This window comes from Camelus ferus, chromosome 25 (assembly GCF_009834535.1).
Source record: "Camelus ferus isolate YT-003-E chromosome 25, BCGSAC_Cfer_1.0, whole genome shotgun sequence".
Lineage (NCBI taxonomy): Eukaryota > Metazoa > Chordata > Mammalia > Artiodactyla > Camelidae > Camelus > Camelus ferus.
Window position 1 is genome coordinate 3,881,215 of NC_045720.1, and position 16,121 is coordinate 3,897,335.

Genomic DNA, 16,121 nt, shown 5'->3' on the forward strand with positions numbered 1-16,121 from the left:
CAGACCTGATTTGGATCCCAGCACTGCAGTGGCTGGGTGAGCTTTGGTTCCTGTCTCTCTGAGCCTCGGCATCCTGATCTGGAAAGTGGGGCCATAGATGCCTACCCTTCAGGGCTGTTGTAGGGATGTGGGAGGTTGGCAGTGCCTGTGAAAGCAACTGGCTTGGTCCCTGGCACATGGTAGGTGCTCGTAAAAATCTGTCCCTTATCTTTATCCCCTTCTTGTCTGCCAGGAGCTGTTGCTAAAATCCATAAAAGAGTGACGCATGTTCTTCTTCAACAGACAGCATTCAAGTACCCAGTACGTGGGAGAGAGTGGTGAGTTCACGGAGCTCTAAAGCCTGGCCTGGCCCCTCCAGGGGCTCACTCACCAATTCAACGAGGGAGACTTGCACACAAATTCTGGGCACACGGTTATCTTTTATGAGGGTGATTCTTCTTGTTGGTCCTTAGCAAGCCAGGTTGTACCACCTCTATCCCCGATGCTGTCGGGGCCTGCCTAGGACAACTGTCACATCGGCAAAGTACCTCGAGGCTTTCCCAGGACACTCGGTGTTATTGTACTGCTGGGGTGCTCAGAAAATGAAATTTAGAAATATCTAGGAAATTATCCTAAGCACAGTTCCCATGAAGGGAAAAATCAAACACTACGACCACAAGCTGACTCTTTCCTTTATAAGCACTCTTAGCAGTGACCAGCTGCAGCAGAAAATGGACACAGCCTAATGGAAGATTGCATTTCTTCAGCCAGATGGACAGAAGTGAAAACTAGGAGGCCCTTCTATGTGGAGACAGGCATGCAGCGAGATGCAGGTGAAACGGTGGACTAGGAAGCTGTACGTGCTCACACAGAAAATGTGTGAGCGGTGAAAACAGCCAACGCAGTGGGGTGGTGGGATCTGGGATATTTCATATGTCTGGTTAATTGCTGTTTACGTTGCTATAACATTAGCACTTCTGCAAAACATTTAACCAAAGACTAGAGCTCTAACTTACCATGATGAAAAAAATTAAAATATAGTATATTCACAGTTGTTCATGTGTGAAATCCAAAAGCAGTATGATCTGGAAGGAAGAGCCCTCTCTCCCAGCGTGGATTTGCTGAGTGCTGGGTGCCCTGATGGCTGGTCCCAGAAGGCAGAACATGGTAGTGGCTGAGGGTCAGGCTTTAGGGACCTTGGAGACGTCCTTATGGTTCTCGGTGCCTGTTTCCTCACCTGTCCACTGAGTATAACAGTAGCAGGAGCAGGCTCTCGTAAGACTGGAGCGAGGGTTAAATGATTGCACCCACAGAAGGGACTTAGTGGAGCACCTGGCAGATCGGAAGGTGTTAGCGGGAATCAGGTCCAAGCGCTCCGGGCCCCGGACTCCCTGAGCGCAGTGGTCAGTTAGGTGCATTACCTAAGTTAGTCCAGACAGAACGGCGGACTCAGGACTTGCACTTAGAAGCCCGGGGACAGGGGTCCTTTCCCCCGGGGCCCGAGCTGTGGGATGAGAGCCTTGACATCCCTGCGGCCATAACATAAGCCGGGTGGAGTGGGGTAAAGGTGACACGCAGAGGTCGGGCCCAGAGTGGACCCCTGTGGGTGACATTGCTGAGCGGAGTCCAGCTGCTCAGATACGCGGGGCAGTGCACTTCCTGCCAGGGTGGTTTTCTTTATGAACAGCTGCTGGTATTAATATTTTGATTAGAGTTGGGACGGTCTGTAGAAGGTGGCCCTCAGGCGGAGACCAGCCTAGACCTGGTGCTGGGGACCCCCCCGCCCCATTTCCCTAGAGTGGGGAGTAACAGGGCAGCGTAAGGAGAGGGCTTTACAGCCCCTTACTGGGTCTGGCTCCTCACAGAAGCTGGGGGCCCTTGGGACCCACAGGGGGATGGAGTTGGGGCAGAGTGCCCCACAAAGCCATGCTTGGGTCAGCAGCTCCATACTCAGCACTCGGTAGAGGAGAGAAAAAAAAACCCCAAAACAACAGCAACCTGAAAGTCCTCTCTTCAGCATTTTCACAGAAATCCATATGGCAATAAATAAAACTTCGTATGGATTTTGTGCTCGGATTTCACAGTGCAGTGCCTCAGAAAAAAATACGCGAGCAAATATAAGAAACTCAGCTAAATTTTATTGGGCCAGTTGTCTCAGAAGCAGACAGAATTTTAGGTCACGCCAACACCGGTTCCTTGTTTTTCATGGTTTTCTTCCACTTTTTCTGGGACCATAAACCTGATGGTGAAAGAGAAATCTGAGCCGGACACATAGCAGAGGCTGTGCTGACCTCCTGGGGTGCCGCTTTCTAGAAGCGTCAACCCAGTGTCTTGCTGAGCACGCCAGAGCTGCGTGCGGCACCCGAGCACCCTGGAGCCTTCACGGGGGGTGTCCTTGTGGGTTGGTTCACCATGGAGCTAAACAAATGAGGAAAGCTGAGGGAGGAAAGCCCATGGGCATCGTGATGAAACTCAGGAGGGTTGTTAGGAAGCCAGGTTCATAGCTGGTGGCTAGGCGGGATGGTCCCCAGCTCAGAAAAAAGTAGATTCTCCACAAGCTTATTCCAAACCAGGCCCCCAGGGAGCCTGGTGCTTACCGTTCTCTGCTGATTTGAAATTAGACAAAGCAGGCTGCTCCACGTCTCTGTGGACCGTGAAGATCCAGCCTCTCAGGACAGGCAGACGGCTTGGGGAGCATCGGGGACCCACGTGCCAGAAAGTGACCCCCCGCAGGGGATCAGGGTGCCTGGGGTTTCTCTGCTCCAGGTGCCTTCCTTTGGCTTAAACTTGCTGTCCTGTTTGAAACATGCAAGTGCACGTGAATTTGCCTTTGATTTAAAAATGCTGCTGTGGTCACACCATTCCCTGCAGACCGCTGCTCAGCCACGTTACTTGGTGGATGAAGTCCCGTGTTGTGTCTGGAGCGCACGTCCCACTTGCTGTGTTGGACCATCTCCCACCATGTTTGTCTCCTGCTGATTCTGGGTCCATCTTTCCCAGGACTCGCTGCATGTTTCTATCTCCCCGTCATTGATTCCTCCTCCTTGCATGTCCACTGTTACATTCTGTGTGCTGGAATCCTGGGGAGCCTCTGATGCAGTAACCTTCGAGGTGTCAGGCACAGAGCAGGTAGTTCCACGGGCATTGTCTCAGCCTCCCCACAAATGCAGGTGGAGAGCATCACTTTCCCTGTTTCGTGGACAAAGCTACTGAGAAAGAAAAACGCTCAAAGACACCGATGTTTTCGTTGTAAAAGGCTGTAGGAAGAGGGCGGGGTAATTTATAATGAGCTCTGGTCTGTTCAGAATTGTGACAACTGCACAATTTAGGGTCAGACACTGTGCTAGAGGACTGGAGAAGGCCAGCAAAATGAGGCACATGAACTTCAGAGTAGAATTAATTCAACCATCCGTACCTGAGAGTCGAGGCAGGTGGAGGAGCAGGGATGGGATGACGAATGTCTAGGAAAAAAAAAAAAAACGCTCTGGTCCTTGCGTAGCTCCAAGGGCAGAGTCGGCGGGTGTGGCTGTGATGCTCTCACTCAGCAGCTCCTGACTGTGCCCGCGGTCTGTGCTGCTGAGGGCCCTTCCTGTGACACACCACGCAGTGCCTGCGGTCCTGCTTCAGGGGGCAGTCAGATCTGCTCTCACAGTGACGCTTCTCTGATCACAACGTGACAGGCACACCCCTTGTGCCCTCCACAGTGCTGAAGAATGGATCCTTCCACCTGAGCTAGTTCTTTCTTTGGTGTCTTTCAAAGACAGGCTGTGTTTGAAGTTGAGAGATGAGAGGATTTCGTGGAGGTGGCGATGAATGGCACAGCGGGGCGGGGAGCAAAGAGCAGGCTCTGCTACGTATGGATGGTCCTCCCTGCACCTCCTTCCCAGAGCAGAGACCAAGACAGGTCCTCAGACACCAGCGATGCTGCTACAGGTCATGGGGTTCTGGTGCAGGGGGAGTATGTGGCATAGCGAGGGACGATGGGCACACATTTATTTCAGATTCTTTCTGAAAGAATGGGATGGAGGCATTAGCACTAGCAGTCATTGGAGAACCCAGTGGCCAGCACTTCATGATTTTATCGGAATGGTAGAATGACTCTGTGTCAGAAAAGGTGCTTTGTTGTGGAATTGTGACATCAGCCTTGTGCTGACCTCTTGCTATGTGCCAGCTTGATATCAGCTCCTTGAAGGATTCTGGAACACCCAAGGTCACAGAGTGTTGCGAGTGGGGCTGAGGCTGTCTGTCCGACTCTGCATCCCCTACTCTTTAAAACAACTTTTTTTAATGCGTGTTCTTTTATTTATTTGTTCTTAACCACTGCACTGGCCCATGCCAGTTCCCTGTCCTCCTCTGAAAGTGATGCTTGTTTTGGGGAATTCTTGACCCTCAAAACCCATGTCCCTTGTGGGAATCAACTCATGCCATGACTAACATTATAGAGCCTCTGAGCCATAAGACAAAAATTGTGTGTGTGTGTTTGTATGTGTGAAACTTCTGAGATATATTGATGTCATTTGCCTCTAGCTCTGGGTCTCATTCTCTTTGTTCGTGGCTGGCTTCATCAGCGCCCCCATTGCCTATTCTTAGCCTGTGCGTTAATGTGCATTATTCATGGTTATCAAGTTGGATAACTGTGGTTGAGTGCCTTCTATTTTTATCATAATTAAGGGGCTTAGGGGAAAATAAGTTTAGCTGCTTACGTGCCCTCAAATAGCCTTGTAGGTTGGGGCAAAATGCTGGGAGTTACAATAAATAAAGTTGCCACGGGCCCTGTCCGTGGTGCTGAAGGACACGTTGGGGAAGTTTTAGTCCACGGGTTCTCACGGCCCCAGGCAGAGCTAGAATAGGAAAGTAGGCACTTTTTCCAGCTGCGTCCGACACTCAGGCTCTTGCCAAGTCTGATGGCCCAGTCAGAGGACCAAAGGCTTCACACAGGCGGGCGAGAGCTTTTATGGGAAGGGTTGATGCTGGAGTGCTGGACAGCTAGACTGGGAGGGCAAGGGGAGGTTAAGGACCCTGCATCAGCTGGCTGGCTCAGACCCTAGCTTGGCCGCTTGGCAGCTGTGTAGTGCTGGGTGAGTTACTCAGCCCTGGCAACCCTGGCTTCTCTCACCCTTAAGTTGGCGACTATAATCGTTTTTGCCTCCGAGGGTCACAGCACGGATGAAGTGAACTAATGAAAATAAATGACTTATATTTGTGAAAAGTGCTCATAAATGTTAAGTATAATTACCGTTACACCAGCATAGTTTTCCACTTTTTATACCAAATGACGTCTTCTGCGTCCTCTGCATCAGTGAGGTCTTATCCCTAGGGGCGGCCGACAGCTGTGAAATGTCAGTATTCCCTAGCTCCCCCGGGGAGGACTTCCGTAACTCCCCTAGCCTCGGGAAGCCTGGAGAGTGTTATTAGAAAGTGTGCTCCAGGTGGGCTGACACAGAGGTGTAAGCTGTCCTGTACCACACAGCGTCTGAGGGTGATCACAGCTCCTGGTGTGTGTGAGCACTGTCTGCCAGACACACGCGCAAGCTGTGGAGTGTGGGGCAGATTCACTGTCCTCGTTCTGCAGGCCTGTTACCCGTGTGTCCAGGTGCAGGTGACTTCATCTCTGCGTGGCTAAGCCAGGAATTGGGATCACGTATTCTGACTCCACAGAGCAGTGGTTCTCAAACTTGACCAAATCACCTGGAGGGCTTGTTAAATCAACTTGCAGGGCCCCGCTCCCAGACTGTCTGATTCAGTGGGCCTGGGGTGAGGCCAGAGGACCTGCCTTTCTCACGAGGCCCTGGTGGTGCTGCTGCTGCTGGTCCAGGAGCCACATCGGGGGCCACTGCTGCCCAGAGCGCACACCCCTGAGGGTCCACTCTGACCCTACCCGTGGAGGAAAAAGAATATTAACATAGCATCTCTAGCAATGAAGCAATGTCTTTGTCGGTATTTAGGAAAAGAACCCTGATGTTTAATTAACCAGAAGAGCAGGGGAAATACCTGCCCTCTCTTTTCTCTGTGTTTTGCCCCATGAAGTAACCGTGCAATCCCTGGACCTCTGGCTCTGACGAGTGTGCGCAGGCAGATCGTTTCCTGCCAGATGTTACCAGCCCAGGGCTCCCAGGGAGATCATGGAGGCAGTGGGGGGTGGGGGGAGGTCAGAGCCTTGACTTGGAATCAGGGCCCAGATTTTGAGTCACAGCTGCCAGGGTGAACTCGGGGGAGGTCCGAGCCCTGGTGAGCCTCTGTGAGGGGTTTCATGTGCGTTATCTGTTGTCCTCCTCTTAAGCTGAGTGATTTCCTTTTTAAAGGTGAAGGATGGAGTTGCTGGGTGGTTCACCCCAAGTAACTTGATGCTTCTTTCAAACTCCCCTGTGTACAAAGCATTTTCCAAAGCCTTGCCTCACGGCATCCGACCGACCACCTTGGGCCAGAGGTACTGTACTCCTTGCATCATCCTCTTTATGGTGACGGAGCTGAGACCCAGGAGGGAATCACTTGTTCTGTTCAGCTAACGAGCAGCAGAGGCTGCATGCAAATCTGCAAATCTAGACCCTCCTCTCCAGCCTGTCCTGTCCTCTCCTTCCCTCTCCTCCCCTCCTGTCTTGTTTTTTCTCTTCCTCTCTCTCTCTTCCTTCCCTCCCTTCCTCCCTTCTACCCCTCCAACTATCCATGTCCTTTTCTTTTTTTTTTTTTTTGTACTTTACTGTGGATACTGAGTGACACATATTCCCTTTAAAAATCTCCGTGTCCCTGACCTTACTAATTCCAGGGCAACCTCCAGTCTTTCCCCCACTCCTTTTGTTGACCCACTTGAGAAAGTGTTCTTAGTTCTCACCAGAATATGAACTGGCCTTTTAATACTGTTTTATAGCCTATCAGTTATATCTACATTCATGTTCTCATCTGGAAGCAGCATGAGCCTCTGTCTCATAAATGAAGAAACCAGGGCTCAGAGAGGTAGAGTGACGTTCCTGATGAGATCTCAGTGGATGCATAGGGCTGTAACTTTGTCTCTTCAAAACGTCTGCAGACAGCTGATTCCAGCTGGAGGCTTTTGGAAGGTGTGTCTTGGGGCATGGCAGTGTCCCGTGGTGTTAGGATTAGGTGATACTGAGACATAAAATACCTAGGTCAGGTTGGCTTTTTCTTGGGGATGCAGTTTTCAAGGGCAGGAACCCATCTAATGAAATGCCTGGACCTCAGGATGACTTGAAAGCTGAAGTTTCTTGGAATATGCCTTTTTGCTGCGCCAGCTTGGTTATCCTAAGCACGTAAAACAAGATTCAAAAAGAGGTGTCACCTTCGCAGACGCAGCACCACCTCTGAAGAGGCTTCTCGCCTTTCTCGGAACACAAAGCGAGAGCAGCCCACCCCTTGTAACTGAGCAGAAGGGCCGGGCTGGGACAGCAGTCCTCCGAAACCAGCTTGCTGAGCCGTCCTCGTCCTTGGGAAGCACAGATCCTACTGCGAGGTGATGATGCCTGCTTGCAGACGCAGACTGGGGCTCAGCATGTCACTGGTTTGACCCAGGCCGCTGGCACCGAGCGACGGAGCAGGATTTGAAGCCGCGAGTTGCTGGGTCTTGAGACCGCTGCTTTTCTCCAGCAGCCTCTGTGCTCTCTGCTCTTGGGGTTTCTCCCCGACATCTCCCCGCACAAACCCGTAGGGCTCCGGAAAGGATTGACACCCACAGAGGACTGGTGGGGCCCTGGGCCAGGTGGGCACTGCTGACTTGGTGATGGAGTCCCAACTCTCCACCTCGTGGCGCCCCTGCCTTGTGATGAGACAGTCACACAGACACTTGCTGGAAAGTGCCAGCAGGGCTGGACGTGTGACAGCTGTGGGCACAGGGAAGGTTCTGGAACTCTGGAGTTCCTTCTGGCATTGTCTCTGGTCTCCTCCCTGGCTCCCTTTGTTAAACGGCCCTGGAAGCTCCAGGCCCTGCTTCCCTCCCCCCGTATTCCTGAGGCAGGAGCCCACCAAGCCCTCCCTTCCCCGCCTGCAGCTGCAGGACTTCCCGCCTGCAGACTGGCCGTCCAAGGACTGGGTAGCTGACCCCTGCGGCAAGCTCTGCACGTCACCCCAGTAGCCCTGATTCTGGAGAGGAGCACCATCTGGGGCGTTTCCTCGGAAGACGTCCTTGTTCCTCTGTGACGCCTCCCTTTTGGAAAGTCTTCAGTCTCTCCCTAGTGTTGTGGAGAAGCAGACTTCAGGCAGCTGGGCCCCGCTGTCTGGAAACACAGGCCTTCTGCTTAGGTCAGAACAGGACGGGACAGGAGAGAAAACGTGCCTTGGAGACAGACAGGGCATCTGGGGAGCTGAGCCCCCCCGCTCCTGACCCCGGCACCCTGCCCTGAGGCAGAGCTCCTGCCTCCCGCGGCTGCTGGGGGAGCTCTGACGCTCTCCCGGGAAGTGGGCCAGCCGGGGCTGAGCGGGGCTGAGCAGGTGCACACGGGTGCCTGTCTCATGCTTCCGCGTGATTCATTAGAGTGGAGCTTGCCCCGGATTAGAAAACTCTTAAATACCTGGTCTAGCCAAGTGGTTCTCGGCTTCGGGTGATTTTGAGTCCCAGGGGACGTTCAGCGGTTATCTGGAGATGTTTCTGGTTGTCACAGCTAGGGAGTGCTCCTGGCATCTCAGGTGCCCCAGGACATCCTGCAACACCCAGGGCAGCCCCCGCCCCCCAATAGAGGGTCATCAGCCCCATGTGGATGGGGCCCAGGTTGAGGGCCTCACTCCAGCCCAGGGCTCCAGGACACACGTGTGACTCTGAGCCGGGAGGGAGGAGGTGGCCACATGGCGAGTTAGGGGCCGGGCGGGGCCGGGGTGTCTCATACTGTCTGGTGCATGTGGACCCCTTGCTAAAATGTGGTTCCTGCTGCAGTGGGTCGAGAGAAGCCTGAGAATCTGCATTTCTTACCTTCTCCCGGTGGCGCCCAGGCGGCAGGTCTGCAAATCGCCCTCCCAGGAGCAATGTCTCGGCCACAGTTCTCGCCTGGCGCTTTCTCCGCTGCCCCCAGACTCCGAGAGCCTGTCTCCAGGGCTGTCCTCACCCTGCTCTAACTGCTGTTCTCTTTCTCTCGTCCTAGGGTTCCCCGGGCCTGCCCGGTCCCCCTGGGAGGGACGGCCCCAAAGGCATGCAGGTACGTCTGTCACTGCCACCCTTCCCACAGGCAGCACCAGGCTGGGGAGCTCCCGTCAGAGCCCCTGTTCCTCAAGTGGGGTGGCCTCTGCCAGGGCCAGGCCTGAGCCGGGGCTCGTTTGCACCTTGGCTCTCCCCAGGCCCCTGGAGGTCAGCTGGGCCTGATAACACCGCCAGTAGCGCCTGCGTGTCCCTGGGACTGTTTTCTCACTTAGCTGATACTAAGCAGTTCTGCATGGAGGTCTTGTTCTCCCAATGGCCAGACCGGGAAGCAAGCGAGGTCCACGGTGAGGGACTCAGTTCCCAGGCCTCCAGTTCGTAGCTCAAGGAGTCGGGTGGGGCCCCAGCAGCCTCCTTAGCTGGCATGGCCTGCCTGCCTCCCTCTTGTCCACACCCCAGCTTCCCCTCCGCATCCACCAGCCTCTGAGTTGGAACTCACTCCAGGAACCCAGGCACCAGGTGACCTCCACGCAGGCGGGAAAAGGGATCCTCTTCCCCACCAAGAACCCAAATGGAAGGGGGTCCTGGGGGCTCCATCTCTCTGCCCCCGTTGCCATTTTCAGCCACGTCTGGGCAGGCCTTGGGGGGTGCCCCGACTTGTGAGCACCCTGAAAGCCCACAGCCTTGAGTGGTCTGGGGTGGGAGGTCTGGGGTGGAGACCAGGAGAGGAAGGCGAGCTCCATGAATCTCAGACCCCTCAGTCCCCTCTGGGTGGCCAGACTCCTCCGTGCAGACAGCCTCACGGGCACTCCAGTCGCCCCGCTTTCTCCACTATTCTGTCTAAACCTAGCTGGTGGCCCAGCGGCAGCAGGGGTGGGTGGGGTTGAGGTGGTGACCCCTGCGGCCCCGATCAGCCCCTGCGCTGGTAGAAAGAGTCTCCAAGGGGTGCCTGGGTCTCTCATCATGGGGCGGTTATGTTGCTTCTGTGAAGAGTTCTGAGTTCCAGGAGTGGGTGCCCCCGGGAGGCTTTGGACGGGCCCTGCGTGCCTGGGCCTGGATGCCCGGTGCCCTGGGCTGTGACCACATGCAGTTTTGTGTGTGCAGGGGGAGCCGGGAGAGCCGGGACTGCCTGGTGAGGTGGGCATGCGGGTAAGTGTCGCTTTGAGTTATTCCTCTCATGTTCCTGGTGCACAGATTTTGATGCAAAGCCCATTTTTGGGGTATCGTCTCCTTAGGTCTAGAGGCGGTGCACGCGTGGATTCCCCGCCTACACTTCTCTCACAGTCACACACGTGCCTGTGTGTGTGTGTCTGCACATCCACAGTGTTTTCCAAATTCTTACAAAAAACAAATCATGCCATTCTCTGCCATTTACTTTGTCTATTCAACAAGAGACAGAGACGTCTTTCCACACCAGTGCAGACAGATACCACCTGTTCTCTCCATCGATGCGTGCTATTCCCTGATATGGACGCATCGTAGTTTCCATAACTTTCCCCCTACTCCTGGCCCTCCAAGTCATTTCTGATTTCATTTGTTTCTCAGTAAAATTGATGAATGCACGTCGGCGTGGGTCCAATGCGGGGGAGTCTCATGTACCATGCTTTTATTTTGAGGCCAGCTTACAAAAATTGGGGTACCTTTGCCTGAAGAGAAGCACATTTTAATTGTAGTATATTTTTAACAGATGGTGCCAGGTTAGCAGCCTAGAGAGCAGCTCCTGGTCCAGGCAGCAGAGGGGCCCTGGGCTCTGCAGACTTCCGTTGGGCTGTGTCAGGCCTTGCCCGGGTTCTGTTGGCCCCAAGGCCAAGTGCAAGTGCTGAGCGGCAGGAATCAGTCACATTACCAGGAGCTGCACACCTGTCCTGGCCGGGTCCGGGGATGGCCGCAGGGCACGTGGAAACGACAGTGATGTGCTGGCCGGGTGGTCGCTCAAAGGCAGCACACTGTTTTCCGCTCCTTGCAGAGCTGGGGATGAGTCATGGCTCCGCCAGGCAGGGAGCGGCCTGTGCTCTCCACTGGGTGGGTAGAGGGTGGGCAGCGGAGGTGGAGGGGTCCCTGGGCGAACCCTTGTGTGGGCAGCGTGGCAGCACATGGCAGGCAAGAAGCGGTCATCTCGTCCCCAGACACGGTTCTTGACTGTTGCCTCTGGTCCTGCCTTTTCTTCCATCCCCAAACCTTCCCCTGTGAACGCTCTTCTGCAGGGATTCCAAGGACCACCCGGACTCCCCGGACCTTCCGGACCCGTCGGCGCTCCCGTAAGTAGAGGCAGCTGTCTGGGGCAGGGGAGCTCCGTGGCCTTCTCCCGGGACTGGGACCCAGCTCTCCTGCAGGCCCCCATCCTACACCCACGTGCCAGTGGCAGCAAAGCCTTGGTGCCTCTTCTTAGACCAGAAATGCTCACACGTGGCGGTACACATTAAGGAGCTCTGGTGAGCATGTTAAAATGTACGTTCCTGGGACCCCACTCCCGGATAACAAAGCAGCAGGTCTGTGCGGAGCCCAGGAATCTGCATTTTTGCCCAGCAGCCCGGGTGTTTCTGACACTTGACCTAAAGAAGACATTTTTATGAGCCTGTCCAGTCTGCCACTCCAGAAGGGGTGGAATTTTCATTAATCCCTGGTGGGTCCCTAGAACAGTGGCAGACACGTGGCGGGTGGTCAGTGACCAGGTGCCCTTGAGGAGAGCGATGAATAAACAGGCTTGGTGCGGACGGGGCCAAGTGGCTTCTTGGGCCTCTGCCCCTGTTCTTGGTTCCCGTTAAGAAAGTCTTGAGGTTGTCTCAAGGAAAGAAGCACCGCAAAAGTCTGTTTTCAGACAAGGCAGCTCGCACTGCCTTGGGGGCACTTAAGGCCCTGATCTCCAAGTATCTGGCCAAAATACTTGAGTGGAATTAAAATGGCCTGTGTGCCCTGCCTTCCCCACGGGCCTCAGTGGTCCGCAGACCCTCTGCCCTCTGGGAGGTAGGGCCTCCGGCGGCCCTGGTCCTGTGCCTCTTCTCCAGGCACCAAAGATGTAGGTGTTATTCCTGAAATGCATAAGCGGGCCTGGGCAGTCCTGCCCCCTTTAACATCCTTTCACAGTGTCCAAGGGTCCCTTCTCCAGGAAGGGAGAGGAAAGAGAGGGGGCAGAGGGAGTTCGCCTAGTAACACAGGACACATTCACGCCTCTCCAGCAGGGCCACGCACTGAGCTGCTGGCCTGTCCAGAGGTCCTGCCCGGAGAAGCTGCGCTTCGGCCCGCTGGGCTGCTGGTGGCCCCGGCATCACACTGTCCATCCTGCACGTCTGACAAGAGCAGACACACGCGCACTGATCGTCTGCACTTTAGCATGGGGCAGTAGCCTTTGGGCAAAACTTCTGCGAGATTCTTGTGCAAACCAAGGGATTTTTGCAGCCGTTCATTGAATCACTTAGTCGTTCAACTAGTGTTTATGGACATGAGGCTTCAGCCAGTCTTCCAGCCTCTGGGGACACAGTCCTGAAGGAAGGAAGGCACTGCCCTCCTGGGGGTTCACATTCTCCTGGGGTGGGGACAGAAAATGTGTCTCCTGGGCTGAGGGCTGTGAGCAAAGTGAAGCCTGGTGGGAGCGTGGGGATGGGCTGGGCGGGGCAGCATGGTGACTGTACTTTGGATCTTGTAGTCAGAGAGGCCCGCATCTTGGCTGACACGTCCTCACAGAGAAGAGGGACTCCTCAGCACGGGGTGGACGCCTGCCGGCCGTGGGGAGGACACAGGGTGGGGCAGGGCCCGGCCCCTGAGGGAGGTGGGCGACTGCGGCTTAAAGGGCCCCAGGGCCTCACGCTCAGTGTGGAGGCCCTTTCTTGGTTCCCAGGCTCTGGGTGGCGGTGGGGACTGGCTCTGAGGTCACATTCGCGCACTCGGCCAGATGTGCTCCAGGGCCAGGGTGTGTTTGAGTCTGTAACCGGGAGGATGGGGTAATCCAGGCCGGGGGACCAGCCCTGGGAGCTCACCTTTGAGCTCAGTGCGCAGGCCACTGGGCAGAGTGAGACTTGATAGAGACAAATCACCACCTGGGCCGGACTGTGCATGGGCCCTCCGAGTTCGAGCACAGGGAAGCTGGGCTGGGATGCCATGTTACTCACCTTCCCCTCTCCCCCAGGGTCTCCACGGAGAGCGCGGTGAAAAGGGAGCCCAAGGAGAAAAGGTATTTACAATCCGCTCCCGTCAGTGTGTGCGGCCTCCCAGGGAAGGTGTGCGTGTGCGCGCACGTGTGTGCGTGTGCACGGGTGTGTGTGCACGTATGTGTGCGCGCGCGCGTGTGTGCACACGCGAGTGCACATGTGGCGGCTGAGGGCTGAGTGTAAGCGCTGGGCTGGGAAGGCTGTGGGCTCAGATCCTGCAGGGGCCGCAGTCCCCTCACGAAGGCAGAGTTTCTGGTTTCCAGGCCAGAGAGCTTTTGAAAGAGCCCGGGATTGGGCCTCAAAAAGTTCCAGCTGCTGCCAGGGACCCACACCTCACTTGGCAAGTTGTTTAAGTTCTCCTCTCCTTGGTCACCCTGACTCTCAGAGAGAGGGTGCGTGGTGACAGTTGTGGCCTCGGTGACCCATATTTAGCCCAGTTCACTCAGTGCTGTGACATGACCCAAGCTGAGACTTGTAAACTCGCTGAAGGTGGTGCCTGCGGTGACAGACTCGAGAAGGGCCAAGGCCGGCCGTCCTTCCTGAGGATGCCACCCATCACGAGTAACCCCCAGACCGGATCCTCCCACCGGTGCTAATGCTGTAGAGTGCTCAGGGCTCTGCGGGGTGGAACGAGGACCCACCCCCACCTCCACCTGCCCAGACCACAGTGGGTGCGGCTTCCCGAGAAGCTCTCCCCTGGCCCGTCCATCCCCGGGGTTCCTTCCGGTCAGGAGCTGGCGCTTGGTCCTCCTGCCCGAAGCCATGTTCCAGATACCTATTCAGCGCCTACCCCATTCTGTCTTCCTGGAGTACGTTTCCCTGGTTTTACAGGGGATTTCTAAATTAAGAAATGTAGTTTCATTTCACTATTTTTGGAAAACAGTGAAAGACAGCCCCTGATTCTGTCACCCTGCCACAGCTGCCGTGGACACGGGCACGTCCTGCAGGACTTCCTCTTGCACATCCCCCCTCTCTCCATGTGGTCACACGTGGCGCCTGCCACGTTGCGTCCTGCCTTGTTCGTTGTTCCTGCGTGCAGCAGCTCCCCATGCTGTTCTTTCTGTGATTTATGTCCAGCGGCTGCACAGCATCTCACTGTGGGACCAGACCCTGATTTATGTGCCTGTTTCCCTGTTATTGATCATGTTGGGTTGTTTTCAGTTTTTCATGATTAAAACTAATGCTTTGGTGAACGCTTTTACAGCCATAGCTTTATTTATTTATTTTTCAAGTTAGGATGCTTTCCTTAGGCTGCTCCCCCAGAAGGGGGGGTTCTGGCCCAAGGAAATGAACGTGTCGTGTGGCTCTAGGAGCACGTGGCCACGTGGCTTCCCGAAAGTCTCCTCGGAAGGAAGAGGGCGGGGCGCACTTCAGGCTCCACAGCCTGGTTTCTGTTTGTTGGATATTAGATTTTAGTCCCTGTAGCTTAAAAAGTGAAACCTCTGACCCGGGGTCATTAAGATTTGCATCTCTTGGTTCTTTTGCGAGATTTCACAGGGTTCCGTAAGGTACAGGTCGCCTCCTCTCTGCGGCCCTCTGTCCCTGTCCTTTACTCTGCAGACTTGAAAGTGGCCCTTGGAGTAGCTGAGGGCTCAGGTGTGGGGCTCGATGTGCAGCTCTGTGCCCCAGGGAACAGGGCTCTGATTTGAAAGCGCCCCACCTGCACCGTGGGAGCAGGATTCGGGGAACAGACTCGACAGTCAGGCTGAGCTGTAGACTAGCACGAGTGTCGCCCGGCCTCTGTGTCCAGAGTGCGTGGCGGGCTCGCCCTTGCTTCTGCCCGGAGGCCTGGGTGTGCGGCATTCTGGCCTGACCGGCCCCTGAGGGCATAGAGACCCAGGCCCATGCTGCCCTTGCCTGGGGTTCAGAACAGGCCTCCAGGCATCCAGGGTCCCTCAAGCACCTGCTGTTGCACTGTGCCTGTTGCAGGCCAGCTCCTGGGCTGAAGGTGGCGGGTCTGGTGAGGACTGAGCTCTGGGACCTTGAAGGCACGGCCTAGTCCTTCATCAGTCCGGGTCCTCAGACCAGACCCCCCAGGAGGGAGAACTGGTGAATGGGAGGTGTGGGAACCAAAGCAAAGGACAGTAGTGTGGACACAGCCAGGACGTGTCAAGATGAGGTGGATACAGGCCCCCAGCCTCTCCAGGACCTTGACTGTCAGATCCAGGTGACCTAGTGCAGCAGAGGGCAGGCGCCCCAGGGCTCCGTCACCTGGGAAAGTCTCCCAAACAGCGGGTCAAGGCTGTGGCTTTGCCACTTGCCCGAGGAAGGGATGGTTTTCATCCCCAGGAAACAGTCAACAGACACATCTCAGAGAGGTCGAGGGATTTGCCCAAGATTCCACAGCTGATGAGAGATTCAAACCCAGATCTGTCTGAACATAGCTGGTGGGTGGAGGCTGGGTGGTTGCCTGGATGAGAGCCTGCCGTTAGCCAACAGTGAACGCTGAGGTCTACTCCCGGCCCTGGGTTCGCACTGGATGTTCATTACCTACTCACTGGGTGGATGAACGGTGAGTAAAACGTCCCGGCCGCTTGATGAACTGCATTGCAGGCCCCGTGCAGCCATTGCTTTCATGGTCTCCCCTCAGTCAAGGTTTGTGAAATGAAGGGCAGAGGTAGGAATGTGGTTTCCCTGACCTTTCACTTATGCTCCTTGACCCCCAGGACACAAACTCCAGGCCGTGTGTGTCTGGCTGTCCTGTATCCGAAGGTCTCTGGTGGAGAGTGGAGCATGATCCGGCGCCCGGGGCCTCTGTTTACACTTCCTTTTTATGCCATTGACCATGGGGATGTCCCTCTGTTCCTCATTTCTTCTTTTTCCTTCTTTTTCCAGGGGGAGCGAGGTCTGGACGGATTCCCCGGGAAGCAGGGGGAGACCGGAGAGCAGGTAGGCAGCATTGGCTCCAGTGGGCTGGGTTT

General features: G+C 55.4%; 1 protein-coding gene across 4 annotated transcripts in view; it reads left to right on the top strand.

Annotated features, from left to right (window-relative positions):
- COL22A1 (collagen type XXII alpha 1 chain) overlaps positions 1–16,121 on the top strand; it is a 214,286-nt gene that overhangs the window by 74,679 nt on the left and 123,486 nt on the right. For all 4 annotated transcript variants that reach the window (XR_004315107.1, XM_032467724.1, XM_032467723.1 and 1 more), the window contains exons 13-17: positions 9,063–9,116; positions 10,160–10,204; positions 11,260–11,313; positions 13,179–13,223; positions 16,036–16,089. Coding sequence is in view for 3 of the 4 variants with exons in the window: in XM_032467724.1 (XP_032323615.1) it covers positions 9,063–9,116; positions 10,160–10,204; positions 11,260–11,313; positions 13,179–13,223; positions 16,036–16,089 (252 nt within the window). In the remaining variant the exon portion in view is untranslated. The remainder of the gene's footprint in view (positions 1–9,062; positions 9,117–10,159; positions 10,205–11,259; positions 11,314–13,178; positions 13,224–16,035; positions 16,090–16,121) is intronic.